The 27380-nt window shown below is 39.7% G+C and overlaps 1 protein-coding gene and 1 pseudogene across 1 annotated transcript in view; both read right to left on the reverse strand.

Annotated features, from left to right (window-relative positions):
* Nucleotides 1-4332: 4332 nt before the first annotated feature.
* Nucleotides 4333-27380, reverse strand: part of CNGB3 (cyclic nucleotide gated channel subunit beta 3) — a 165210-nt gene continuing 142162 nt past the window's right edge. Inside the window, exons 16-18 of the mRNA XM_054498565.2 lie at nucleotides 9252-9398; nucleotides 8836-9010; nucleotides 4333-6264 (exon numbers count right to left, since the gene is read on the reverse strand). Coding sequence (XP_054354540.1) covers nucleotides 5962-6264; nucleotides 8836-9010; nucleotides 9252-9398 — 625 coding nt within the window. The 3' untranslated portion in view covers nucleotides 4333-5961. The remainder of the gene's footprint in view (nucleotides 6265-8835; nucleotides 9011-9251; nucleotides 9399-27380) is intronic.
* Nucleotides 17914-22497, reverse strand: LOC129042874 (inositol oxygenase-like; annotated as a pseudogene).

The raw sequence follows: 27380 nt of genomic DNA on the forward strand, positions 1-27380 counted from the left end.
TATATGTGGATTAGCAGTAGTAGGGGAAGAAAGAAGAAGGGAAAAGCTCACCCTTTATCTCTGGGGACCCCTGGATGTCTGGATTTTGACTCTTGGCCAAGATAAGAGCAGTGAGAATAATGTGGCGTTTAAAGTGCTAAACTCTGGCGACTCCGAGTCAATTTCTTCACTAAAGGTTTTCTGGTGATCGAATTGATTAGGCAGTGTGCCTTTGATATGTGGAGAGAGGGGTATATGAAGCCCACTGTTGATTTTATAGCTTTGAGCTCTCCCAAAGCCTAGATTCCTTGCGCAGATCTTGGTGGTTCAATCCCTGAGACGGAGTCTGGTCGGATCCTTGTGTAACCACCTTGGGGAGCTTGCTCATGGGATGATTGTCAGGCTCCCACTGCTTGCCTGTGCTCTTTTTCTCTTGCTGCATCGTTTCCATGGCCTTTACATAAAAGCCCCACATGTGTATGAGTATGCTCTGTGGAATGTGGTGAGCCCTTTCCAATATCCGGACATGGGAAATCTTTGCATTCACAGTCCCTAGGGAAAGAGATGTCTCATTTTCCTCATCTGAAAAATGGTGAGGATGATAAAAACAGTAATTACATCATGGGGCTATTATGAAGATTAAATGAGCTAATAGAGGTACAACACTTAGAGCAGTATCTGGTAGACAGTAAATGCTGTATAAGTGCTAGCTATTATTATTTTGAGCCTGTCTAAACCTTAGTGATATGGTTTGGCTGTGTCCCCACCCATATCTCATCTTGAATTGTAACTCCCACAATTCTCACATATCATGAGAAGAACCTGGTTGGAGGTGATTGAATCATGGAGGTGGGTTTTTTTTTTTTTTTTTTTCTGAGATGGAGTCTTGCTCTGTCGCCCGGGCTGGAGTGCAGTGGTGCGATCTCGGCTCACTGCAAGCTCCACCTCCTGGGTTCACGCCATTCTCCTGCCTCAGCCTCCCGAGTAGCTGGGACTACAGGCGCCCACCACTGCGCCCGGCTAATTTTTTTTTTTTGTAGTTTTGGTTAGAGACAGGGTTTCACCATGGTCTCGATCTCCTAACCTCGTGATCCGCCCACCTCGACCTCCCAAAGTGCTGGGATTACAGGCATGAGCCACCGCACCCGGCCGAGGGTGGGTTTTTTCATGCTGTTCTCATGATAGTGAATAAGTCTCAGGAGATCTGATGGTTCTAAAAACCGGAGTTTCTCTGCATAAGCTCTCTCTTTGCCTGCTGCCATTCATGTAAGATGTGACTTGCTCCTCCTTGCTTTCTGCCATGATTGTGAGGCCTCCCCAGCCGTGTGGAATTTTAAGTCCATGAAACCTCTTTTTCTTTCTAGTCTCGGGTATGTTTTTATCATTAGCATGAAAACAGACTAATAATACACTTAGCATGAGGGACTTCTTTTGCCTCAACTTTGTGTGTGTGCATGTGTGTATGTTTGATAATTGCTTCCTGCCTACTCACATATTATTAAGAAAAATATCTTGTTTTAAAATAGCTGGGTTTTTTTTTGTTTTTTGTTTTTTGTTTTTTGTTTTTGATGGAGTCTCGCCATATCACCCAGGCTGGAGTGCAGTGGCGTGATCTTGGCTCACTGCAACCTCCACCTCCCGGGTTCAGGCAATTCTCCTGCCTCAGCCTCCCACCACCACACCCAACTAATTTTTGTATTTTTAGTAGAGACAGGGTTTCACCATGTTAGCTAGGCTAGTCTCAAACTCCTGACCTTAGGTGATCCACCCGCCTCAGCCTCCCAAAGTGCTGGGATTACAGGCGTGAGCCACCTCACCCAGTGTTTGAAATCTTATCAGTAAGACTGAAACATTCCATTTTTGCCTGGAGGGTCTGAGTTATTTTGACACAGAAAAGCATCCAGGTGCACAACTTCAAATAAGAGAGTTTTGAACACAACATTCTGTTTATCTTAATGTAATAGTTTTCAAGGAAACAGGGCCCTGCATTTGCTTCTTAGCTGAAGCCTGATGTTAAATACTGTCTTGCTTTAATTTGAGCCTATCAAAATATCACTTCATTTAAACTCCACTTAACCTCTCCCCATCCCCAATATCCTATAGTAACCTTGTCTTTTCCTGTGTTTGGTGGGACACTCAGATTTTCTCTGGTGAATAATGTCTCTTGTTGCATCATGTTCATAAACTTGGCTTTATTGTATTATACTATAGTTCGTTCCTGGTGGTCTTTATCAGACAAGCTTTATAGAAATATACATGCATGGTATTACTGAAGATTTCATTCTTTTTTCTTTTAAAAAAACTATACTAGTATTTTAAGAATATCTATCCTTTTTGCTTTATGTAAATCTAATTCATTACTTCTAACTGCTGGATAGAACTTCATCTTACAAACACAACCATACTCACACACACCATATTTTTTTTTCCCATTCTCCTAGAGGTAGATATTAGAGTTGCCTCCAATTCCTTTGTACTATAAACAATGCTATATATCCTTATGGATTTCCTCTTGTGGACCTGCTTAAGAATTTTCTGGCATATATACTCTGAAATGGTACTGCTGAGTTCTAAGGTGTGCTGCCAAAATTTTGCTAAGATTGCTAAAATAGTAGAGCCAGTGTACATACTTGCCAGCACTTGGTACTATTATCTGCTTTCAAGTATTTTTCCAGTTAGATGGGTATAAGGTGGTATTCCATTTTTGTTCTGATTTGTATTTCTTGAGTACAAGTGAAGTCAAGCACCTTTTCTCTGTCAATTGCTTATTTGTTTTTCTTCCATGGATTACTTACTCATATTCTCTCCCTTTAAAAAACTGGGCTTTTTGTCATTATGCAAAGAAAGCACAAGAGCTAGTATTTGCCTTCTTATAATTTATAATTAAGCAGAAATAATTTACAATTAAGAGGAAATTAGAGGACATGCTGTACTATGTGGCACTTCCTGAAAGTACAAAAGATAATCCCTTGAGATAGAACCATCATAGGTTGATGTTTTTAGAGGCAGTTGGGAGAGAGAAAATGTGAGCAGAGTGGGAAGTATAGGACAGAGGTAAGTGATGGAGGAGAGACAACCTTCCAGAGTATGGCAGGCAGCAGGGACAAAGGCCAGAGGAAGAAGGGCAGGTATTTGTTCCAGAAAAAGCAAGGAGACCCACTTAAGTGGAGGATATGGTTAGGGTAGTGGAAATTAAATTTATATAAATAGGATTTAACTGGTAGGAGGACTAGTAGGTTCCTGTGTTGATGGGTTTTATGTGTCAACTTGACAGGGCCACAGGATGCCCAGATAGCTGGTAAAACATTATTTCTGGGTATGTTTGTGGATGAGATCAGCATTTGAATTGGTGGACAGAGTAAAGCAGGTTGCCCTCCCCAATGTAGGTGGGCATAATCCAGTTTGTTGAGGGCCTGAATAGAACAAAAATATGGAGGAAGGGAGAATTTGCTCTCTTGGCCCGGTTGCTCATGCTGGGACATTAGTCTTCTCCTGTCTCAGGCTGCAACCTTTACCATTAGCTCTCCTAATTCTCAGTCCTTTGGATTCAGACCAGAGCTACACCACCAGCTCTCTTGGGTCTCCAGCTTATAGACTGCAGATCATGGAACATCTCAGCTTTCACAATTGTGTGAGCCAATTCCTAATAATAAATCATATATATATATAATATATAAATAAAAAACATGATAAATATCTCTATATGATATATATTAAAATATATAATAAATCTCTACATATATTTGTAATATATAATATATATTTAAATATATTAATTATAAGGAATTGGCTCATGAAATTATGAAGGAAGAGAAGTCTCATGATCTACCATCTACAAACTGGAGTCCCTGGAAAGCCCGTTGTAAATTTTAGTCTGAGTCTGAAGGCCTCAGAACCAGAAGAACCAGTGGTCAAAGTTCCAGTCTGAATCCAATGGCCTGAGATAGATATATATCCTCTATTGTTTTTGGGTTTTTTTTTCCCTCTGGAAAACTCTAATACAGCCACTGAGCAGGGAAGTAACATGGTCAAAAGTAGGGTTTTAGAAAGATTTTATTTTCCAATAGCAAAGGGACTAAGAGGGTAGACCAGTGATGAGAGCAGACTATAGGTAAAAAGTGAATGTTTATTTGCATTGAACAGAAAATATGCACTGGGTGTTAGCAATGGGATTGAAAAAGAAAGGATAATTAGAAAGTTTTAAAAAGAAAAAGAATTTGGTGGCACTATATCAACAATAAAAGAATTCTTGAATTTTCTTAGATTTTAGTCTGATGGATTGGAAATAAATTGATATTATCTGTAACAGGATAGCTTGGGGGGGGAAAATAACTGCCAGGGGAAGAGCATAAATTGCAATGGTCTTGTATTTTAATATCATTTGAATAAATTACAGGGTGTAAAGGGAAAGCATATTGCTCACAAGTTGAGGACTTTTGTCCTTTTCTTTTCCTATTATCTGACTCTTCAGCCCTATTCTACTTTTTCTTTCTGGGTTTTTAAATCACCCTTTTTATACACAATCACTCTTTCTGCATACAAACTCCCATTTATCAAATAAATGCGATTTAACAATTTGTCCATATTCCCTTAAATCCTGAAAAAACCAACCATCCTTTAGTAAAACTTGTTATATTTTGTGATACTCAAACACTACATGCAAAAACGGTGACTCTATCAAATGATACAGTTTGTTATAGTGATTGATTTGTACATGGTTTGCTAAATGCATCTATGTTGTAGGCTTTTTGGCTAATATGATTTGTTAAAACCCTCTCAGCAAAGTGCTGTTACAATGACCATCTTTGGAGACTTGGAAATAGCCTCATTACACAGAACTTGATGTTATACACTAATGGCATTTATTAGAATGGAATTCTATATGTATTATTACTTCCGACATCAGCCTGGCCTTTGTAGCCTCCTCACAGCATGCAACTTTGGTAATTATGCTAATGCTAGATAATTCATGAGGACAACTTCCTAAAGTGCCCTTAATTAACTTGGAGATTTTGTAAACAGCTATACATGTAGGTTCCGGAAATTGTGGGGATATGTCAATCTGACATGTGTAGAGTCTGCCTTCCTAACCTCATCACTTTGTTTTACTAAAGCTTCATTTTAAACAACAAGAAGTTCCAAACTGATATCTTTTCCAGCAAGTGCTTGAGGAAGATTCTGATAAGTGTCACTTTAGCCTGTATCCCCCAGTCCAAGTCCCTTGAGCCAGATGAGTTAGGTAAATTGGTGTCTTTTAAGTTGGTTAGAAGAGAAAATACTGAAATTTATTTCTTTAGCAAAGGGTACAATTTTTCCAATATGTTCCTGCAATGTGATTTTGCCAGTTTGCTAGTTCTGCCGACCAACATTGGTCTTCAGGGGACTGTTCCAAAAATCAGACTTCTCATTCAGAAGGCTTCATGATCTCTTCTTCTTCCCTTCAGTCCCAGCTGCTGGGGATTTTTTGATATTACAGTGACTCATCATCCTCATTTGAATGAAAATAATCTGATTTTTGACCTATTACATTAAAATCTTATACCCCTTACATGTAAGAGGTGAAATTCATAAGCCTAGAACAATTAGCCAGGCTTAAGAGTGCCAAAGAAGAAATTAAACACAATAAAAATGAAGAGAAAAGGTTAGTGAATCACATCACAGCCAAGAGCAAGCTAATAAAACTGGAAGGAAGAAACATCATCAGGAAAGAACCAAAGGAAAAGGAAACTTACTACATACAATTAGAAGATACAGCAATTGCATAAAGTTAATGAAAACGGAGAATAGGGATGGCTTTTAATAATCTTCTTATTACCACTGCATGAAATCACACTCTAGATAAGTCCTAGAAACTAAGCTAGGGATTTGCCTTTCGTTTCTCAAGGGTCCCAGCAGGTCATTTCCCCTCATTAATTTAAGTTACAATCCTGGGTACGATCACTTTGGGAACTAGCTATATCACATCTAAAGATAATCAAACATTTATTGCTTAGCCTTTTCTTTGACTTCAATAGTAAGAACCTCTTCTCCGCCCTCAGCAGAAGGAGCCATGCTGATGATGAGTGATTGACGGGAAGTCCCTCTGGGTAAAACTGTCCTTCTAACTGACTGGTGCTCTTCCTCTACTGCAATAGGACTTGCCATACATTCAGGTCTGTCCAGTGGCTTCTCTTCTGGCTCTCTTCCTCTATCTTTATCTTCATTTTCTTTTCTTTTATCTTCATTTTCTTTTTGTTTATCTTCATTTTCTTTTCCTTCTTCCTCTCCTTCAGAATTTTCTTTTTTCTGGAAGGAGCAATTACAAAGAACTGGTGTTGAAATCATAATTAAAAACATTGGATTAGATTTTGATTAGCATGCAATGGCTAAGATCACCACCAAGACAGACTGTCTGAATTAAGTGAATCCAGGAATCATGTCTGCTTTGCTTCTGACTATCATTTGATGAAGTTTCTGGTGTGCTAGAGAATGGACTTGTTGCCTTTGACTCATGATGTTAGTCTGAATTGCATTTTTTTGTCTCTGCCAAGGAATTCTCTTGCTATTGGTCCTTATACTCTCTGAATTATTAGACTCAGTGCTCAGGACTCTGTTTTTGCTTTTTAAATATTTACTTATTCTGTAGAGATAAAATTTTACATATTTATTTTTAATAAAAACGTATTAACCAATACTATATAAAAGTACTATAAAAAGTAGGGTTTTCCTCTTGCCTAAGCTCATGGGAGAACCTCAGGGAGAAACTTATCCCTTTCCTAGTACGATCTTTTCCATTTGTCCCACAGGTGCTTGACCTGTCATGTTTGTACCTATTGTGTTTAGCACTAGCTATAGAAATTTCAAGCAAAAGGTACACCATGCTCTTTACTGGTAATGCTTGGGATCAATTTGAGAAAGGCTTGCCTGAGATATGAATGTGCACAGATAAAGTTGTGATTCTTAACACATTTACTTATATATTTCTTTACTCCCATACTTTTTTAATGCAAATTACTATTTCTATGCTGAAGCAAATGAAGCATTTGGTTTATACTGGATCCCTAATTTTCACCACAGTGTTGTATGTGTGGAAAAGGAAAAGGCAAGTTTTCATCTTTTGTATGTGACTGACTTTATAATATGTGCTTTACTCATTTTCTGAAAGGTCCACAGCTACCCATTTCTACAGTTTTAGAGATAACATAATGACTAGGTTCAGAAAACCTGAATCCCTGCTCTGTCTGTTTCTCAATATCTGCCCTCATAGACTAATTATGAGAATCAAAGAAATATGAAACCAAAAAAAGAAAGAGAGAGAGAGAAAAACAATAACATTTGAGTTTCTTTACATTTTTAGGAATTGAAAGGCAGCTTGGTGTAGGCCTGTAAGTCTGAACACCTGAGTAATAGCTTTCTGCTCTGTAACTAATTATGATCTTATCCAAATTCCTTGATCTGGTTTTCAGTTTCTTCATCTATAACATGAAAAGCTTGGATGAAATTTACAAAGTTATTTCGGGCTTTAAACATTTGTGATCTATAGTAATTGAATATTTGTGAAAATGTTGATAAAATGGGTTATTTATTTATATATCCATATGTATGTCTGTATATATACAGTTGACTCTTATTATTCATGTAGTTTTGTTCTATAAATTTTCCACAAACAGCAAATTAGCAAGTACTGAACCATTGTTCTTGGAGGAAATACAGCATTAGGTTCCTATGAGATATTATGGTTCAAACCACAATATTTTTGTCAATTGGTCAATATATAACTTTGTTTCATGTGTGTTTTTATTTAGAGATACCCTATTTAATTTGATCAATTGATTAATTTGAGGTATTATTCATTCATTATATTGAACTCATGGAAACAGCACTGTAATGCTTGAATGAAGTTTATCTAACACACATATTTTCTCTGGAAGGCACATCACAGCATTTTGGCACTTAGGAGCACTAGACAGTATTTCAGGACTATGCTTGGGGGCTATTTTAAACAGCAAAATCACACACATGCAAAAAGCACAAAAATGTGGAAAGCATGGCATTAAAAGGGTCACTCTTTTTTGTTGTTGTTGTTTTTGTTTCTTTGTTTGTTTGTTTTTTGAGACACAGTATCGCTCTGTCTGTCACCCAGGCTGGAGTGCAGTGGTGTGATCTCGGCTCACTACAACCTTTGCCTCCCAGATTCAAGCGATTCTCTTGCCTCAGCCTCCCAAGTAGCTGGGACTACAGGTGTGTGCCACCATGCCTGGCTAATTTTTTGTGTTTTCAGTAGAGACAGCGTTTCACCGTGTTAGTCAGAATGGTCTCGATCTCCTGACCTCGTGATCCGCCCGCCTTGGCCTCCCAAAGTGTTGGGATTACAGGTGTGAGCCATCCCACCTGGCCAAGGGTCATTCGTTTGTAGTATCAGAGCTGAAACAAGAAAGGAGAGTGCCTCTTTTTTCAACCTCAGCTGAAAATGTATGCATCAAGCAACTTAAATTTTTTGCCACCCTGCACGTGCTCTTGTCCACAAATGACCACAAAAGCACCATGAGTATTGATTTTAAGTCACTAATAAATTATAGTAAGTAGATTCACCAATATAGAATCTGCAAATAATCTATGAATAATGAGGGTATACTCTATTTATAAATACATGTATATTAAAGCCATCTATAAACATCCTGTGAGGGTTAAATGTGATGATATGTGGGAATTCAGCAGTTTAAATAATAATGTGCTATATATAAAGCAGGAAGTGTTAGTATTAGATTAGCCCAAATCATCCCAGTGTCTGAAATGGAATTAGAGTAGGCGTTTGTGTGTATATACTTAGTCTGGGGCCTTCTCCATGACATCCCTCCATTCCCTTCACCTTATTACCTGAGCTGCTTGTTCTCGCTTCAATTTGAGTAATCTTGCAAGACTTGCTTTTCCTGTGCCTCCTAGGAGAGTTTTAAACAGTTTGGGTGTCTCTTCTTTCAGTGGGAAGAGGAAGGCAAGATCTTTTCTTGGAGGGGTTGCTTCTGCAGTCTTAGCCTTCTGCTTTAAAAGCACTCTGTGGGTAGGAGAGAAAAGCTGTTTTAGGTAACTCTGTGAGAGTTCTGGCAAAATCTACCAGAAAAACTGCAATTTATCCTAACCTGTGTAGTTTCAATGGGTACCTACATTAATAGTTGTTTATTAAGCATATCTCACTGTGATCAAGTTTATCACAATCGTAATACGATTCTCCCTATCTCAGAGTTTACAAAGTAAAACCAACTCCATCCATCTCTAATGGGGTTTTAAAGTTGTACCTGGCTTTCTTCATGAGGATCCTTTCAGAATCTGGGTAATGCACTAGAATTTCTTGGAGGGTCTTTTTGTCCAGAGTTAAAAGATTGGCAAACCCATGGGCCACCACATTGGCAGTTCGACGGTTTCCGCCTCCTGCTGCTAGAAGGCTGTAAGAGAGAAAAGTGAGTCTTTGCCACCAGTTTCACTTTTCCTCCACTGAAATCTCTTTTAAAAAATAGCAACTATTATAAGTATTTATACTGCTTCAGAAATCATTCCCTAGAGGTGAGGGTCCAGGTGACTGTGCAGAAAGTGTCAAGATGTGGGAATAGAAACGGCTCAGTTTTCAATATATTTTTTCTCTAACTCTCACCTCTAAGTCCCACAAATCAAGGACTTGTGGCTGTCAGTATCCTGTCAGCTCTTTCATCCCAGATTCCAGAAATGCAGAATCCTTTTGGACTGGGTATCCCTCATTTGCTCCTTCAGATCCACTTTTCACCTCTCCCCATGCTCCTTTGTTTCCCAGGAAGCTGACCTCTGTAGGCTTGCCCTCTGACTTCACTTGGGCTCAGCCATTGGAAAAGACTAATAGGAAATCAGAAAGCAGGAAGAGAGTGGGATCAGAGCATTTATCTCCCCTGTTATTTTCCTGTCAAGCCTTAGGTTAGCAGTGGCTGCAGTTCTCTACCAAAATCTACAGCTCCTGACACATGGATGTCTTCTAGAAGTGCAATTCCCATCACTCTTGATGAGTTCTGGTAACCATACCCTCTTCTTTTCCCGTTCAGGCCTCACTGTAGTAACAGTTCCTTTGCTGTTGCTAAATTTGAGATGCATTGCCACCTTTTGTTGGTGTAGTAGTCCGTTTTCACCTTGCTATAAAGATATTACCTGAGACTGGGTAATTTATAAACAAAGGATGCTTAATTAACTCAATTCTGCACCACTGGGGAGGCCTCAGGAAACATACGGTCATGGTGGAAGGCAATTGGGAAGGAAGACACATCTTATATGGCAGCAGGAAAGAGAGAGAGCAAGGAAGTGCCACACGTTAAAACCATCAGCTCTCCTGGGAACTCATTCATTATCACGAGAATAGCACGGGGGGAATTGCCCTCATGATCCAGTCACCTCCCATCAGGTCCTTCCCTCAACACATGGGGATTACAATTTGAGAAGCGATTTGCGTGGGGACACAGAGCCAAACCATGTCAGTTGGGTACTCTTAGACTTTTCCTCACTTCTGTCAGTAATCTCTTTATTAAAGTTTACTCAATTGCCTCACTTGAGTGTGTCTGTTTCCCACCTGGGCTCTGGCTGATACAACTCTCAACATCAAATGTGAAAGCCAGCACTTCGTGATGCCCTGGTCACCTCAGGTGAATCCAATCTCATCTCCTACTATACTCCAAAATCATCTTGTTTCTCAGTGTCATAAGCTGCTCTATAATATAGTCATTCACATACATCTCCCCACCTGGAATGCCAGGGAATTGTGGGCTTTATGTCTTGTAGGGATATAAAAGAGCATTTTGCATTTGAGAACTAAGCAACAAAGAGTGGGGGAATAAACACAGAAATGAATAAGATAAATGAATAAAAAGTCTATCGTTACCGATGATCTGAGAAGGAAGAGTTGGTTTGTAAAAACCGAACAAGAAAAACCACATTTCAAATGTTTAAAAAAGACACCATAGGATCTGCATTGAGAGGATAACACAATAGGTTGAACCCCTTGGAGTTAATCTGTTAGAAACCGAGAAAGAAGGATCACATTAACAAAAACAGTCTCTACAGGTGGAGAAGACAGAGAAAACACTCTGACCTTTGGAAGCAATGAGATATGAGGAGCTGCATGGGCCCTGTGCCTGAAGATTTATGTTATACAGTATGAACAACTCCTACTGTTGTTGCAGAAAAGAGGGCATTCCAGTTGGCTGTTAATTGTTAAAAAAACTAATGCAGGTTTTTAGCTCTGACAGGTTAAGAGCTTGGAAGTCATTACTCCTGTCCTTACAACAAGAAAAACCTGCACAATTGAAAAATTAACGACTTTTCTTAGGCCCATCAGAGAACTGAAGTCACAAGGCAAACTACCACCCCCAAATCTGGAGAGAGAGGTGAATCCATAAAACTACAGCCATATCTGCTTACTGCAGCAGAAACCCCTTGAGTCATAACTGGTAAGAATGCTTAAATGCTCATTTTAATAAATTGTTGGAGGCTGAATGTGGACTAGCATGAGAGTGAGAAACTCTTGGGGGCCATGGTTATAAAGTCACTCACACTTTTGTGGGATTTACCACCAGGAACCTCATCAGGTTCTTAGGGTGAAGAGCCAAGGAAGATCCCCTCTTGGCTCTGGCAGGCATAGGGGAAGATTAATCATTGTGAAATATGCCCAGAGCATATTTGTTCTCCATACCGCAGGCCTACTATTTAGAGAAAAATACTTTACCAGAGCTTTGTGCTACCTGAGGGAAGAACATTTTTCCCAGTACAGCCCCTTTAAACCTTCCTGTCTTATCTAAGGGAGATGGAAAGCTAAAAAACTCCTGTGAATGTCACCACATTGGGACATACAAAAAACTGAAACTTTATCACAGAATTATAAATTGTTTCCCCTTCTCCATACCTTACCCCCACACCAAGTCTCCTATATAACGAATTACAGCTGAAACAGCAGCAAGATGCAAACCCTCTCTGAGAAGCCTCTCTAAGCCCAGTCAACAGTGGAGACAAAGACAGGGAACTAGAAGGAATTTGAAGCCTCTGGCACCAACAGCTATACCAAACGTTAAACACAGCCCAATTCCTAGCCAAATAAGTATAAAATGTCACACTAGAGGCCTATTTACCTCAGTCCATATTATTTGTTACATAATTTTTAGCTTTGAACCACAAAAAGCAAAAAAATTATAAGGAATTCTAAAAGGGAAGAAAAAACAGTCCAAAGAAATAAGCAGCAGAAATAGACTGAAATATGATACAGATATTGGAGTTATTAGACAGGAAATCTTTTAAAACTATGATTAATATGTAATCCCAGCACTTTGGGAGGCTGAGATGGGTGGATCACTTGAGCTCAGAGTTGAAGACCACCCTGGGCAACACAGTCAAACCCCATCTCCACTAAAAATATAAAAATGTAGCCGGGCATAGTGGCATACCCTGTGGTACCAGCTACTTGTGAGGCTGAGGAGGGAGAATCGCTTGAGCTCAGGGGGTGGAGGTTGCAGTGAGCCAAGATTGCACCACTGCACTCCAGCCTGGGCAACAGAGGAAGACCCTATCTCAAAAAAAAAAAAAAAATGGCCTAGAACTTTTCAAAATTAACATCAGATACAAAACCATAGATCCAGGAAGATAGGAGAATATTAAGCAAGATAAATACCAAAAGAAACAAAACAAACGAAAAACCCCCAACTTCTGGGCATATCATATTCCAACTGCAGAAAACCAACTGCAAAAACCTTGAAAGAATCCAGAGAGGGGAAATACCTAAGATAGAGAGAAACAAGGATAAGAGTTCTAGCAGATTTTTAAATTAGAAGCCACACAAGAAACAGTGGAGTCCAGTATTTAAAGTGTTGCAAGAAAAAAACTACCAACTAGAATTCTATATTTAGGGAAATGACCCTTCAAAAGTAAAGAAGAAACAAAGTCATTGTCAGAAAAACAAAAACAGAGGGAATCAATTGCCAGTGGCCTTGCAAAAGGCCACTTGCAAAAAACGTTTAGAGTTCTTCAGGGAGAAGGAAAATGATATAGATCAGAAACTCAGGTCTACACAAAGAAAGGAAGGACATTTAAAAAGGCATAAATGAAAGTAAAATATTTTGTCATTTTTTTTTTTTGAGACAGTTTTGCTGTTGTCACCCAGGCTGGAGCGCAATGGTACAATCTCAGCTTACTGCAACCTCTGCTTCCTGGGTTCAAGTGATTCTCCTGCCTCAGTCTCTTGAGTAGCTGGGATTACAGGTGTCCACCACCACACCTGGCTAATTTTTGTATTTTTAGTAGAGACGGGGTTTCACCATGTTGGACAGGCTGGTCTCGAATTCTTGACCTCAGGTGATCTGCCCGCCTTGGCCTCCCAAAGTGCTGGGATTACAGGCATGAGCCACCATGCTCGACAATTTTTTCTCATTCTTAATTGCTGTAAAAGACAACTGTTTAATAAAGTGGTAATGTGTTTGGTAATTATAACTATGGATAAGTGAAATGAATGACAGCAATGTCATAAGGGCTGAGAGGGAAGAATTGGAAACATTCTGTTGTAAGGCACCACATGTGAAGTGGCATAGTGTTATACGACGGTAGGTTCAGATTAGTTCAAAATGCATATTGAAAACTTTAGAGTGACCATTAAACTTTAAAAAATAAGTATAATTATTATGCTAAGAGAGAAAAAGAAAATGGAATCATATAAAATGCCCAAAGCTAGAGAAGGAAGGAAAAAAGTGGGAGGAAACTGGTATAAGGCCACTCATGGCTTCAAACTTGGCCACTTACCTGCACCTAGCATTAATGACAGGGTCCAGGACTCTCCAGGCCACTTAAGAATTGACTTAGACCTGGCAAGGTGACTCACGCATGTAATCTCAGCACTTTGGGAGGTGGAGGCAGGCAGATTGCTGGAGCCCAGGAATTCGAGACCAGACTGGGCAACATGGCAAAATCCCACCTCTACAAAAAATACAAAAATTAGCTGGGCGTCGTGGCACACGCCTGTAGTCCCAGCTACTTGGGAGGCTGAGGTAGAAGGATCACTTGAGCCTGGGAGGTCGAGGCTGCAGCAAGTGCCATGGTCACACCAATACACTCCAGACCGGGTGACAGAGTGAGACCTTGTCTCAAAAAAAAAAAAAAAAAAAAGGGAATTCCTCCTCTAAAGCAGAAAGTATATATTTGGAATCTTTAAATATGTTCTCAATGATTTCACATTTCAAATTTTTTCCTTTGTGGAAGACCACTAACTTTAGTCTTTTCCTAAGGTACTCTTAAGACAAGCTCCGCCTTTGTCAGAGAGTACAAGGGAAATAAATTTTACCCCATCTATCTATGTATCTACATATCATTCTGTCTGTCCTCTGTTGTCACAACCATATCTTCACTCATTCATCTACTCAGCTTTCTACCATCTACCTTCTTCCCTTTCTGTGAAACTGATGTTAATATTTGAAGGACAATGATTGGATGAGTCTATTTCATTCACATTCCTGTTGTCATGGACACAGGGTAATCCAGTAGTTATGCAAGGCTGGATGGGATTGGGGAGGTTAATTTGAACCTGAGAATATCTGTATATGTATGTTAGACTATGAGAACAGAACGGAAATAACATATTTAAATGTCAGGTTATTTTGAGATTTCTCAAGTTTTAATTAAACTTGCCTACAGGTTACACGTTTGGAGTGCTTGATGAGTTTTTAAACGGAAGAAATAGTCTGTCTGCCAGAAGGATTTTGCCCAAACTCTTTCAGCAACGTTTAAAATAGCATGTTTTTTTTTTTCATCTTGTCCACAAAATGCTTCTCCAGCATTCCACCCATGGAAAGTTTCACTCATTAAATAGCCTAAATATTCCCAGCCCCACATAGAGTTTCGAAAAGAGCCCATGCTGGAGGACAAAGAGTTGAGGTTGCTCTTGTTTCTCTAGGTAAAAATAGAGTGAGCAGAGCAATGGACCAGGAAACATAGAAATGGTTCTAATCCTAGAGCCACCTCTATTTGCTATCACCTTAGACAATAACATAAAGACTTTTTTGATTTTCACTCTAATCATGTAAGTATTTATTAAGTGCCTACCATGTATTCAGTACAGTGAAGTGGGGAAAAAGGAGAATTATTAAAGCACGGTATGGTTTTGTGAAAAGAATGCATACTTTGGAACCAGATAATCCTACCATCTATTGTGTTTCTGAACAGATTACTAATCTCTCCTGTAGGAAACAAGTCCATATTTAGTACCTACTCTAGGTATCTGATTATCTTTAAGAAGCAATAGTACTAGCGTGCCAAAGTTGAGTACTAGTGTGCCAAAGTTGGGTGAATGAACAAAAGCAGGTGTGAGAATGCCATGGAGAAATGGTGTATTCAGGGACTATGTAAGATAACTTGTATGTGCAAAACTCAGTAAATGTGAGGAACAAGTATACACACACATACACACATACATTTTCACATACATATGTAAATAGAATATATAACATTTATATACATATACATTTGTGTGTATGTGTATATATATATATTTATATTTATATATTTTTTCAGACACAGCTAGAATATTAAGATAGTCCCTGGTCAGTCATCCATTCCAAGCTTTGTCCAGGGCTGCCACACGTAGGATTACACATTGCGTGTTACATACAAACTGTAATGTGATTGGAGCCCTCTGGAGTTGTGCAGTGTACAATCTGCACAGCTCTTTTTAGTAGAGCTACTGTATCCAGAAAGAACTCACAAGGAAAAGTAGAATACAAAAGAGCCTAAATTGAATGCAGGAGCAAAACAAAAACAAGAATGGGGACATAAAATGGAATTCATAAAAAAATGAACACTTTGGCACAGTGGGGCTTCAAATTTAGGTGTAAGCCTTCTGTACCATAAAAATGGATCCAGTGTTGGCTTAAAGACAGGCAGAAATATCTCCTGAAGGGCTTAGTAAAGGGGCCATTCTGCAAAGTGGTAGAAAACTTCATATTCTTGCAATAGACACAACAATAAGCTTGCTAGGAGCATTTGTAATAGAGCCCCCGGTAAAGGCTATGAATCACTTTCAAGTAAAGTTCAGTAAGAGTAAGTTTATGGATGGAAGGAGATAGGTCATTACAATGCATTCCAGATACCCAGCTCTCTCTTTGTTGCTCAGACATGATCAATGGTATACATTTAGAATATTCAGAGAAACAAATAATCTGTTTTAAACATTGTCTTTCTCAGTGAGGCTTTGATAAGTACATTTTTGGATGCATCCAAGATTGTACAGATGATTGTGCTTTGAAGGTCAATCATGCAAGGGAAGATAAAGCATTCATTGCATAAATTGAAAAGAAAAGGAAAAAGATAAATTAGGAGTACATAGAAATAGCATACTCTACAATGGGCTGGATACTCTGCCAACTTCTGGGGCTATAAAGATGATTAACACCTGCCCTCAAGCTGTTTGTAATCTAGGCATGGGGTAAGTGTGTATGCAGATAGCCAATTAGCAAATATTATTACTACTAAGAATATTGTAATAGTAACATTAATAGATAATATTATTGAGTGCTTACTATGAGTGAGATATTTTCCCAAGTTCTTTTTTATGTATTAATAAACATAATAATTTTCAATCTTATGAGGTGGTCATGTATTAGTGTTTCTCCATTTTGACTGATGAAGAAATGAAATCTCAGTTGAGTAACTTGTCTGGAGATACATAGCTCATAAGTTGTGGCACATGGATGCAAACCAATCAGGCAGCCTTCTTAAGCAGATGCAATTTAGATGATTAATGCTTTAATAATTGTAAGAAATGAAAATGTTTCCTAAAATAAAGAAGGTTCTGGTCTAAATACATTTTCTCATGTAGAATTATTTCCTCCTGTATATATATATATATATATATATATATATATATATATATATATATAACTATCTCTACATGCTGTCAATGGAAAGAACATCACATTCAATGCTGAGTAAGGGATTAAAACTCCAAATATTTGTTCTCATTAAGCAAATTTCCAACTGGGTTTTATTTGGGAAACATGAGGTTAGATAACCTGTGTAGACTTTTTCTGAGATATCCTTTCATCTTTGTCAACATTATTAGGAAACACCTTATTCCTTGCAACTTTAAAACTTGACTAAAAATAAATTCTAGCAAAACTTTTATGGCTAAGCAAATATTAGAGGATGTTCTAAGGCCACCTCTGCCTGGGATTTTTGATCTTTGCAGATACTTTGATATTCATAAAACTACTGAATGGCAAACACATGTTAGCCTAGATTTTTTTCTGTAAAACATTTTGAGGAATGTCTGCACACACAGATTTTTAACAAAATTAGAGTTTAGATATTACAGATATAAAATGCTTAGCCCCTTTTCCTCTTAGCAGGTCTTGATTTCAGCATTGAATTGGCCTTAGAGAAGTGGATGAGCGATGAAGAATCTGGGTACAACTTCTAAGGAAGGAAAGAGGAGAAAAAGGATAATGCGGACTCTTTATTCCATGCTCTGTTTATTTATCTTCCTTCGAGTGCCCAGAAGAATACTTAACTACGGTACTTTGGCTGGGAAATACAGTATCAAAGAAGCCTATACTAATACACTAGCCTAACTAAATGTTTCTTTGGAGTGAAAACCAGGTAACTATGTCAAATATTTGTACAAAATTTATAGTTTTAAAGTTTTTTTTAAAAAGTAAATCTCTGTATTTTCCTATGTAATGACCATATCACTTTGGTGAGCTAGGTTTTTTCTTTTGTTTTGTTTTGTTTTCTTTCTCCTTCGAGGTCTTTATTGCCACTAGGTACAAATGGCCATGAGAGGTGGTGGCTATAAGGGGCGAGTGGGGTTCCCCACTGAGGTGGACCCTGATGGTGGCTGTCTGCCCACGGCCAGACCTCACTAGGCACGCTGAGGGCCAGGCCTGTCGTCCAGCAGTGGTGGGGGTGGCAGGAGCATCACCAGCTCAGGATGCCAGGGCAGTACTTATCAATGAGACCCTGGTAGTAGGGCCGCAGCTTGTCCACATCTGGCAGGTCAGGGAAGTTGGTCAAACTGAACTCCTGGACCCACGGCAGCATGGCCAGGTCCTGCTTGCTGCACAACTGCTGGTAGTCACCGCCTGTGTGCCAGGGGCAGAAGGAGTGGAATCGGATCTTGTAGGAAGCCTCCAGTGGGAGCGAGAACTTGTTGAACATCATCACCTGGTACAAGTACTCATTATGGCCCTAGGACATGAGGACCCTGCCGAGCCCACAGTGGGGCTAATACATGCCCAGTTTTGTGCTGTATCCAGGATCCTGGAGGTCGGGATTGTCCTGAAAAGTGGAGTTAGAAAACCACGGAGGTCTGGGGACAGCATCCAACGGGGAATGTGTCTCCAACGATCACCCACTGGGGCTCTCCCAACAGGGCCAGGACCTTCCCTAGGTCATAGAAGCCCAACAAGCTGGAACCAGTCCTTGCCTGGGTGAGCTTTCGGATGCCCTCCGCCATCTAGAAGGCTTGGAAGGAACGGGAGAAGTGTACACCTGAGTCTGATTCGTCCACCAGCCCATGCAGAATGTCCACGGCCTCCATGACCTTCATTTTCTTGTAGGAAAAGTCCCCAAACCAGGCGTGCTTGCTCCTGACGAAATCCACTGTGTGGTGCATGTGCATGAGCTTGTAGGTGGTAAGGACATGGTCCAGGAGAGGACCCGATACGTAGTTCTGGAAGCCAGCCTTGTCTTTGGCAGCCTCTGGGTCCACTTCAGGTCGGTAGACCAGGGAAGGGTCTGGGTCCACTGTCACCTTCACTCTGAGAGGGATGCAAAGTGCAGGGTGGCGAGTGTGTCCCTGACCGGGACACCTGCTGAGGGAAGTTTGCTGGCCCAGCCTCCTGCTTGCCCCTGGCTTTAGACAGCTTTTTTGTTTGTTTGTTTTAAGATGGAGTCTCGCTCTGTCGCCAGGCTAGAGTGTGGTGGCGCAGTCTCGGTTCACTGCAACCTCCGACTCCCTGGTTTAAGCGATTCTCCTGCCTCAGCCTCCTGAATAGCTGGGATTACCGGCACGTGCCACCACGCCCAGCTAATTTTTGTTTTTTTGTTTTTTTGTTTTTTTTTAGTAGAGACAGGGTTTCACCATGTTGGCCAGGATGGTCTCGGTTTCCTGACCTCATGATCCGGCCGCCTGAGCCTCCCAAAGTGCTGGAATTACAGGCCTGAGCCACCGCACCCGGCTGGTGAGGTAGGTTCTTAACCTATACTTACAGACATTGAACTGAGGTCCAGAATCAGTTAAGTGAATTGTTCAAGAACAAATATTTAAGAATTTCATCACTGAAATTAAAATCTAAGACAAGACCTGACTTCAAGTCAAGAGGTCTTTTCTTTAACCATAACTCTAGTGATGCCAATGAAGTTGTTGCTGTTGTTTTAATGACACAGATTTGCCCATGGATATTAGGAAAAATAAGGGAGGAACCCAAACAGGCTGGTGTGATAAGACATGTCAAGGTATGACTCTCAGAATCTTTACTTCCTCTCTGCTCTTCCAAATGGTGGCAAAAAGCCTTGATTTAGCACTGGATAAAGTTACTTTAGGAGGAATCCTGAGGATATTTGAATGAATATTTAAGCTGACACTGATTGTATATTTGTTCAGTGGGATATTGTGGGACTTAGATGAGGTATGCTTTTCATGCTAAGCAAAAAAGTGCTATACAATCAAAGAGACTATATTCAAAAGGATGTAGTGAAAATGTAAATATGTATTCTTAACACAGGTAGTGCTTACAGGTTTGAGATATGAAAAAAATGAAAATGAAGTTTTCTCTTTCAGTATTAATCAAGTCTTATCTCTGCTCATACTTTTAATCTCCTATTGTATCTACTATTTCTGCTTTTTAGGAAAGGGGAAAAAAGGAATAACTGAGTTATTCTGATGAAGAGTAAGAATATGGAATTAAAATAGTCCGAAGACATAAAAGTCTCCTCTGGTACCCCGATTTTAAAAACTGAGTATTCAAAAGAAATAGACAATAATGGTTTAAAGGTTAAAAGGAGTTTTAAGATGATTTGTCAAAATATTTGGCCATTTCACATTGATATAAAGTAAAAATCAAAAAGAAATTCTCAGATAGGTGATTTGACTAATGTAATAGGGGAAAAGACAGCATTTAAATGTTTTGAATGGCAACCAGATATCTAAAACATACAAGAATATATCAATGCCTGAATTCTACTCAATAACTTGTTATCTATGATGAAAAAAGGATGGTGAACAATGAAAGAAATGCAGAAGGTAAATGATCACATTTATGAAAATTAATAGGCCCATGGGAAATTAATTCATTTAGCAAATATTTATGGAGGAACTATTATTTCCAGGCACTATTTAGAGAACTGCAAATTAAAATAACCTATTAAAATACAACGGCAATGGGGATAATAAAGTAATATCAATAATACTGAAGAAAAATAGCTATACATTGTGATTTGTAATGCAAATTGGTTCAATTTTTTTCTGGAAAATAATCTGCCCATATATTACAAGAGTTATAAAAATGCTTCTACCTTTTGGCCTACTTATTCCGATTTTTGGGAATTAAACCTCAAATAAATAAAATAAAACAAAGTAATTTTACAAAGATAAATACAGCAGTGTTATAATGAAAACTGACAAAAAGGGCACAAGGCTGAATATGCATATTCACGACAAAAATGAATGTGCATTTGTACATTCACAAAGAAAGATAATTACATTCACTTATTTATTCAATAACTATTTATTAGGCACTTATGTGGACCAGCCACTGCCCTAAGGGCTGGGGATAGAGTATAGAATAAACCACACATGGTGTGGGGGCCTGTGTAAAGTGACCTCATGCAAACTATAAAAATGGGGCTTTTCATGCATACGTATGTTTATTGCTGCTCTATTCACAATAGCAAAGACTTGGAATCAACCTAAATGTCCATCAATAATAGACTGGAAAAAGAAAGTGTGGCACATATGCACCATGGAATACTATGCAGCCATAAAAAAGGATGAGTTCATGTCCTTTGCAGGGACATGGATGAAGCTGGAAACCATCATTCTCAGCAAACTATCACAAGGAGATAAAACCAAACACCGCATGTTCTCACTCATAATTGGGAGTTGAACAACCAGAACACATGGACACAGGGAGGGGAACATCACACACTGGGGCCTGTCAGGGAGTGGGGGTCTGGGGGAGGGATAGCATTGGGAGAAATACCTAATGTAAATGAGTTGATGGGTGCAGCAAACCAACATGGCCCATGTATACCTGTGTAACAAACCTGCATGTTGTGCACATGTAACCCAGAATGTAAAGTATAATAAAAAACAATGTGGCTTTTCTGAGCATGTGCAGTCCTGTGCTTGGCTAGAAGAATGCCTCCTTTCACAGAGTGAAAGGTAACTGTGCATGAGATGGAGCACAACAGCCAAGGCTCATGGCTCAGAAGTGGAGTGACAACTGGGTTCCTGCCCTCCCAGTTCCTCTTTGGACATTCTGGTGCAGAGAACATTTGGCACAGCCATAGGTGGTAGTTCTGGTGCTTGCAATTTAGGAAGGAAGAAAAACATTGAAGAAATAAATGCGCTAATGCATGTATAGTTACAAAGGTAAGTGCTCCAAAAGAAAGGAACATCATTGGATGAAAGTGTACAGCAAGGAGACCTTGGAGGGCCCTATAAGTGGGGAATCCAGGAAGGCCTGAAAGAAGCTGAGATCTTGGTAAAAGGGTGGGGAAAGCATCCAGGCAGAGGTAATAGAATGTGCAAAAAACTCCCTGTGACTGGATAGAGTGTGGTGCATTCAAGGAATGGGAAGACAATGGGTGTCTGGATTAAAGAGAGCAAGGATGGTTAGGCGCAGTGGCTCGTACCTGTAATCCAGCACTCTGGGAGGCCGAGGCAGGTGGATCACCTGAGGTCAGGAGTTCAAGACTAGCTTGGCCAACATGGTGAAACTCCGTCTCTACAAAAATACAAAAATTAGCCACGCACGATGGCGAGATGTGTAATCCCAGTTACTTGGGAGACTGAGGTTGGAGAATCGCTTGAACTTGGGAAGTGGAGGTTGCAGTGAGCCGAGATGATGCCACTGAACTCCAGCCTGGGCGACAGAGTGAGACTCCATCTCAAATAAATAAAATAAAATAAAGAGAGCAAGGCGAGTCAGGTGCAACCTGAAGTAGAGAGGTAGGCAGGGGCTAGACTCTACAGGATCTCATAGGTAAGGAAAATCACTTTGTTCTTATTCCTAAAAATGGCATGAAAACATTAAATGGTTTTAATTGGGAGGGCAGTGATATGATCAGATCTGTTTCCAAAAGATCCCTCTGGCTGCAGAGTGGAGACTGATAGTGGAGGATATGGTTATTGGATTTGAGTGACTTGAAGTAAGCCACTGCAGTTGTCCAGTGAGAGATGGATGAACTGAAGTAGTGGCAGTAGAGAGCATAAGATACAAATGATTTGAGACTTTCTTCGGTGGTAGGATTGACAGGTGTTGGAGGTGGAGTGGCCATGTAGGGTGAAGTAGAGTGTCAAGCATGCTTTTGTTTATCCCCAGTAAAATTTCGAAAGTGAACAATTTAAATAATTTGTTATTGTATTAGTTTCTTAGGGCTGCTATAACAAATTATCACAAAACAAGTGACCTACAACCACAAAAAGTTATTATCTCACAGTTCTGGAGGCCAGAAGTCCAAAATCAAAATATCAGCAGGGCTGTGTTTCCTCTAAAGACTCCAGTGAAAAATCTTTTCTTGCCTCTTCCAGCTTCTAGTGCTGCCAGGCATTTCTTGGCTATGGCTGCAATACTTCAGTTTTTGCCCTGTCTTCACATGGCCTTCTCCTCTTATGTCTTTTATAAAGACACTTATAAAAAGTGTCCTTAGGAAAAAGAACCCTCTTTGTCATTGGACTTGGGGCCCTTCAAGATAATTCAGGATGATCTCACCTTGAGATCCTTAACTTAATTACATCTGCAAAGACCCTGACCCTTTTTTTCAAGTTGGGTCACATACACAAGTTCCTAGGATTAGGATGTGGACTTATCTTTGTGGGAGACACCATTCAACCCATTACAGGCATCATGTCAATTATCCTTTACATACCCCTCAGTAGGGGTTTATAGGACTGACCTGTGTGCACACATCATTTGAGGATCACTGAAGGTTTGTTGCAGGAAGTCAGGGACCCCAAATGGAGGGACCAGCTGAAGCCATGGCAGAAGAACGTAGATTGTGAAGATTTCATGGACATTTATTAGTTCCCTAAATTAATACTTTTATAATTTCTTACACCTGTCTTTACTGCAATCTCTAAACATAAATTGTGAAGATTTCATGGACACTTATCACTTCCCCCAATGAATACCCTTGTGATTTCCTATGCCTGTCTTTACTTTAATCTCTTAATCCTATCATCTTTGTAAACTGAGGAGGATGTATGTTGCCTCAGGACCCTATGATGATTGTGTTAACTGCACAAATTCTTGTAGAGCATGTGTGTTTGAACAATATGAAACGTGGGCACCTTGAAAAAAGAACAGGATAACAGCAATGTTCAGGGAACAAGAGAGAGAACCTTAAACTCTGACCACCGGTGAGCCAGGTGGAACAGAGCCATACTTCTCTTCTTTAAAAAGCAAATGGGAGAAATATTGCTGAATTCTTTTTCTCAGGAAGGAACATCCCTGAGAAAGAGAATGCGTCCCTGAGTGTAGGCTTCTAAAATGGCCACTTTGGGGGCGGCTGTCTTTTACGGTCACAGCTGTAGGGATGAAATAAGCCCCAGTCTCCCTTAGCACTCCCAGGCTTATTAGGAGGAGGAAATTCCCGCCTAATGAATTTTGGTCAGACCAGTTGTCTGCTCTCAAACCCTGTCTCCTGATAAGATGTTATCAATGACAATGCGTGCCCGAAACTTCATTAGCAATTTTAATTTTGCCCCAGTCCTGTGGTCCTGTGATCTCGACCTGCCTCCATTTGGCTTGTGATATTCTATTACCTTGTGAAGCACGTGATCTCTGTGGCCCACACCCTGTTCATACACTCCCTCCCCTTTTGAAAATCACTAATAAAAACTTGCTGGTTTTGCAGCTTGTGGGACACCACGGAACCTGGTGACATGTGATGTCTCCCCTGGACACCCAGTTTTAAAATTTCTCTCTCTTGTACTCTGTCCCTTTATTTCTCAGACCAGCTGACACTTAGGGAAAATAGAAAAGAACCTACATGAAATATCAGGGGTGGATTTCGCCCGATAAAGGTTCAGCTTTTGGTTCCCAAATAACCTCTAGTAATTGCCAGATCCAAATGATGCACTGGTCCTTGTGAAAACTTTGTCCCCAAAGAATCCTGTACACACTCTCTTCCTGGGACACAATCCATACATTTAATCACCTGGTATTGAAGTCTCTTCTAAGGCCCTTGAGGACAGTGATTGTTTCTTATTCTCCTTTGTACCCTCATGACTGGCACTGTGCCTGGCAAAGAAGGAATACATGGCCTTCTTTGAGTCACTTTCACACTATGCCATAAGGGGACCCAAATATAATTTTCTTTTGTTTCTATCAAATCACAATTAAGTACTTAATTAATTAAAAATTGCTGAAGAGCTGTTGCAAATTATTTTTGAATGGAGGCAGGATATAAGTAAAAATCACCACTTAGTATATAGTGTTTATGTAGCTGCTGGTGATATGAAGATGGATAAATTCTAGTTCTTTTTTTTTTTTTTTTTTTTTGTGCGACACAGTCTTGCCCTGTCACTCAGGCTGGAGTGCAGTGGCGCGATCTCGGCTCACTGCAAGCTCTGCCTCATAGGTTCATGCTATTCTCCTGCCTCAGCCTCCCGAGTAGCTGGGACTACAGGTGCCCACCACCACGACCAGCTATTTTTTTTTTTTTTTGTATTTTTAGTAGAGACGGGGTTTCACAGTGTTAGCTGGGATGGTCTCGATCTCCTGGCCTTGTGATCCACCCGCCTCAGCCTCCCAGCATGTTGGGATTACAGGCGTGAGCCACCACGCCCGGCCTCTAGTTCTTACATTTTACTAGCTCAGTCTGCTGGAGAGACCTGTCTGAACAAACTAATTATAAATCAGTAGTAATTACTGTAATAAATGCATGAATGAAATGCTATGGAAGCATAGAATAAAGAGTAACTAGTTGTTTTAGGGGTTAAAGATGGCTTCAAAAAGGTGGCATTTGAAGGAGGAATGAAAAATTTCCAGGGAGAGGATATTCCGAAGAGAGATGAAACCAATAGAAAATCCTATTGAAATCATAATGGCAACACAAGAATAAAAACTCAGATGTGTTTTAAGAAAAATGACATTTTAACAGAAACAGAATGCAGACAGGAAGTGGTTAAATACATTCAGTGAATAAGACTTGGGACTAAATGTACATGTAAGGAAAATGATGGAGTTGGAACCACCACAAGGCCAACTCTCAGCAGACCCTGGGTCTCTCTTTTAGAAATGGGGTATCTGCATTCTTCAGATGATAACTGGAAATGTGGTCTGGGTTTTCTCAATGACAGGCTGTAAAGCTATATTTTAGTCAGGGTTTTGCTCTTTTGGATTAATATGTAATGTCCTTGAAAGCCCTTAATTTTTTTATTTTATTTTTTCCTGAGGAAAAAGAACTCTTTTAAAGGCCACATGATAGTGCTGGATTTAGCTCATTTTAACAAAGGTCACAGCATTTTTGAGTAGTAAACACTATTACTAGATCTTTCCAGTATCTGGATGTTTGGCAGGCATACCTCTAGCTCTGGAATAAATGACTAGAGCTTCAGGGGCGTATGACAGCTGTGGGCCTGTGAAGCCTGTGGGTATCTGGAAAGAGGCAGATGCATCCTGTTTCCCCATAACCACAGCCAAAAAGAGAATCAAGGCAAAAAGCTCCTTTTTACTTGAATCAACCAAACTACTGAGCAAGTTTAAAGCTTGTCTGTTCTACTGGTTTCAATTTGGCCTTAGAAACCAAATGGGTAATAGGAGATTTATTTGAGAAGCTGCTGTCAGGAATCTAGGATTACTTTCAGTTGCAACTCAGTAACACCTGGATTCAATTCCTAGGGTATTTCCTCCTGTGATGATAATATCAGCAATTAACATACTTGTATTTATAAAGCTTATTCTTCAGGGAGTACTCAACCCTTGGGAAAGGTCAGCTAATTAATTTCTGCAGTGTTTCAGATTAAACTGTTGCATGTTTTATGACCTTGAAGATTACAGTGATTATTAAGTCACAAAATATTAAATCACTTTTGCAAGGACTCCCAGGAAGGAAATGACAGAAAACAGACAAAGAACTCAGGTCTTGTACATTCTGAGAAGTATTTCCACCGCTGCCCAAGAGCAAGATCCTCAGAGGATCACCTTAACAATAATCAGTCATTAAACAAGGAAAAAAGAATTAAAAAGAGAAGCCACATTAACAACAGAGAAATAACATGCTTCAACATTCCAAAGAATCCCTAACAATGCTAATATGAAGTCATCTAAAATTATCCATATTTCTGGAACACGAAGATAACTTCTTAGCAGCTACGAAATTAGAGACTGGAAATTTCTTCTGTGATGTGGTATAAAGATCACTGGACCCCGATCCATGGAGACCCAGGTTTGAATGTTGTCCCTATAATTCATTAGCAATGGTGTCCTGGGCAGATACCAATTTTCTCAGTTATGAAATGAATATATTAATAACTGCCTGACAGGGTACACTTCTATTCATCATATGAGCCAGTATCCCAGTTCCTGATACCATCATCTTTCACTTGAGCCACCGCAGTTGACTTCTAACTGGTCTCTATTCATTCTTGGTCCTCTACTGTATCGTTTCCACACAGCTGTTGAAGTCGTCTTTTAAAATAATAACTCAGAGTGTGTCATTCTTTTGCCTAAAACCCTCTACTGGCATTCATTCATATTTAGAAAAAGACATAAATTCCTATTATGGCGTAAAAGACCATGTTATCTGGGTCTTGCTCACCTATTTGGCCTCATCTCCCCAGTGTTCTTATTCACTGTACTCCAGCCATATTGACCTTTCTACCCCTTGACCAGACAAACTTGCTTTACCTCTAGCCCTTTGGTAATCAGAGAGGCTCTTCCCCCAATTCTGAATGGCTGATCCTTTACTCTTTCAAATCTCAGGTCAAATATCATCTCCCTAGAGAGGTCATTCCTGACCACTGCATCTAAGTTGTGTCCTGTTACTTTCTAACCATTTTTTCCTTCATAGTAGTTATTACAATGTGAATTCATCTCGTCTAGCTAATAAACTATTTATTACCAGTTTTCCCCAACTGGACTATAAGCTCTGTCAGGGTCCATATCTTGTCTAATATTTTTATATAGTTTATTCCTAGAGTTAAGAGCAATACCTGA

The sequence above is a fragment of the Pongo pygmaeus genome, chromosome 7 (assembly GCF_028885625.2).
Source record: "Pongo pygmaeus isolate AG05252 chromosome 7, NHGRI_mPonPyg2-v2.0_pri, whole genome shotgun sequence".
Classification (NCBI taxonomy): domain Eukaryota; kingdom Metazoa; phylum Chordata; class Mammalia; order Primates; family Hominidae; genus Pongo; species Pongo pygmaeus.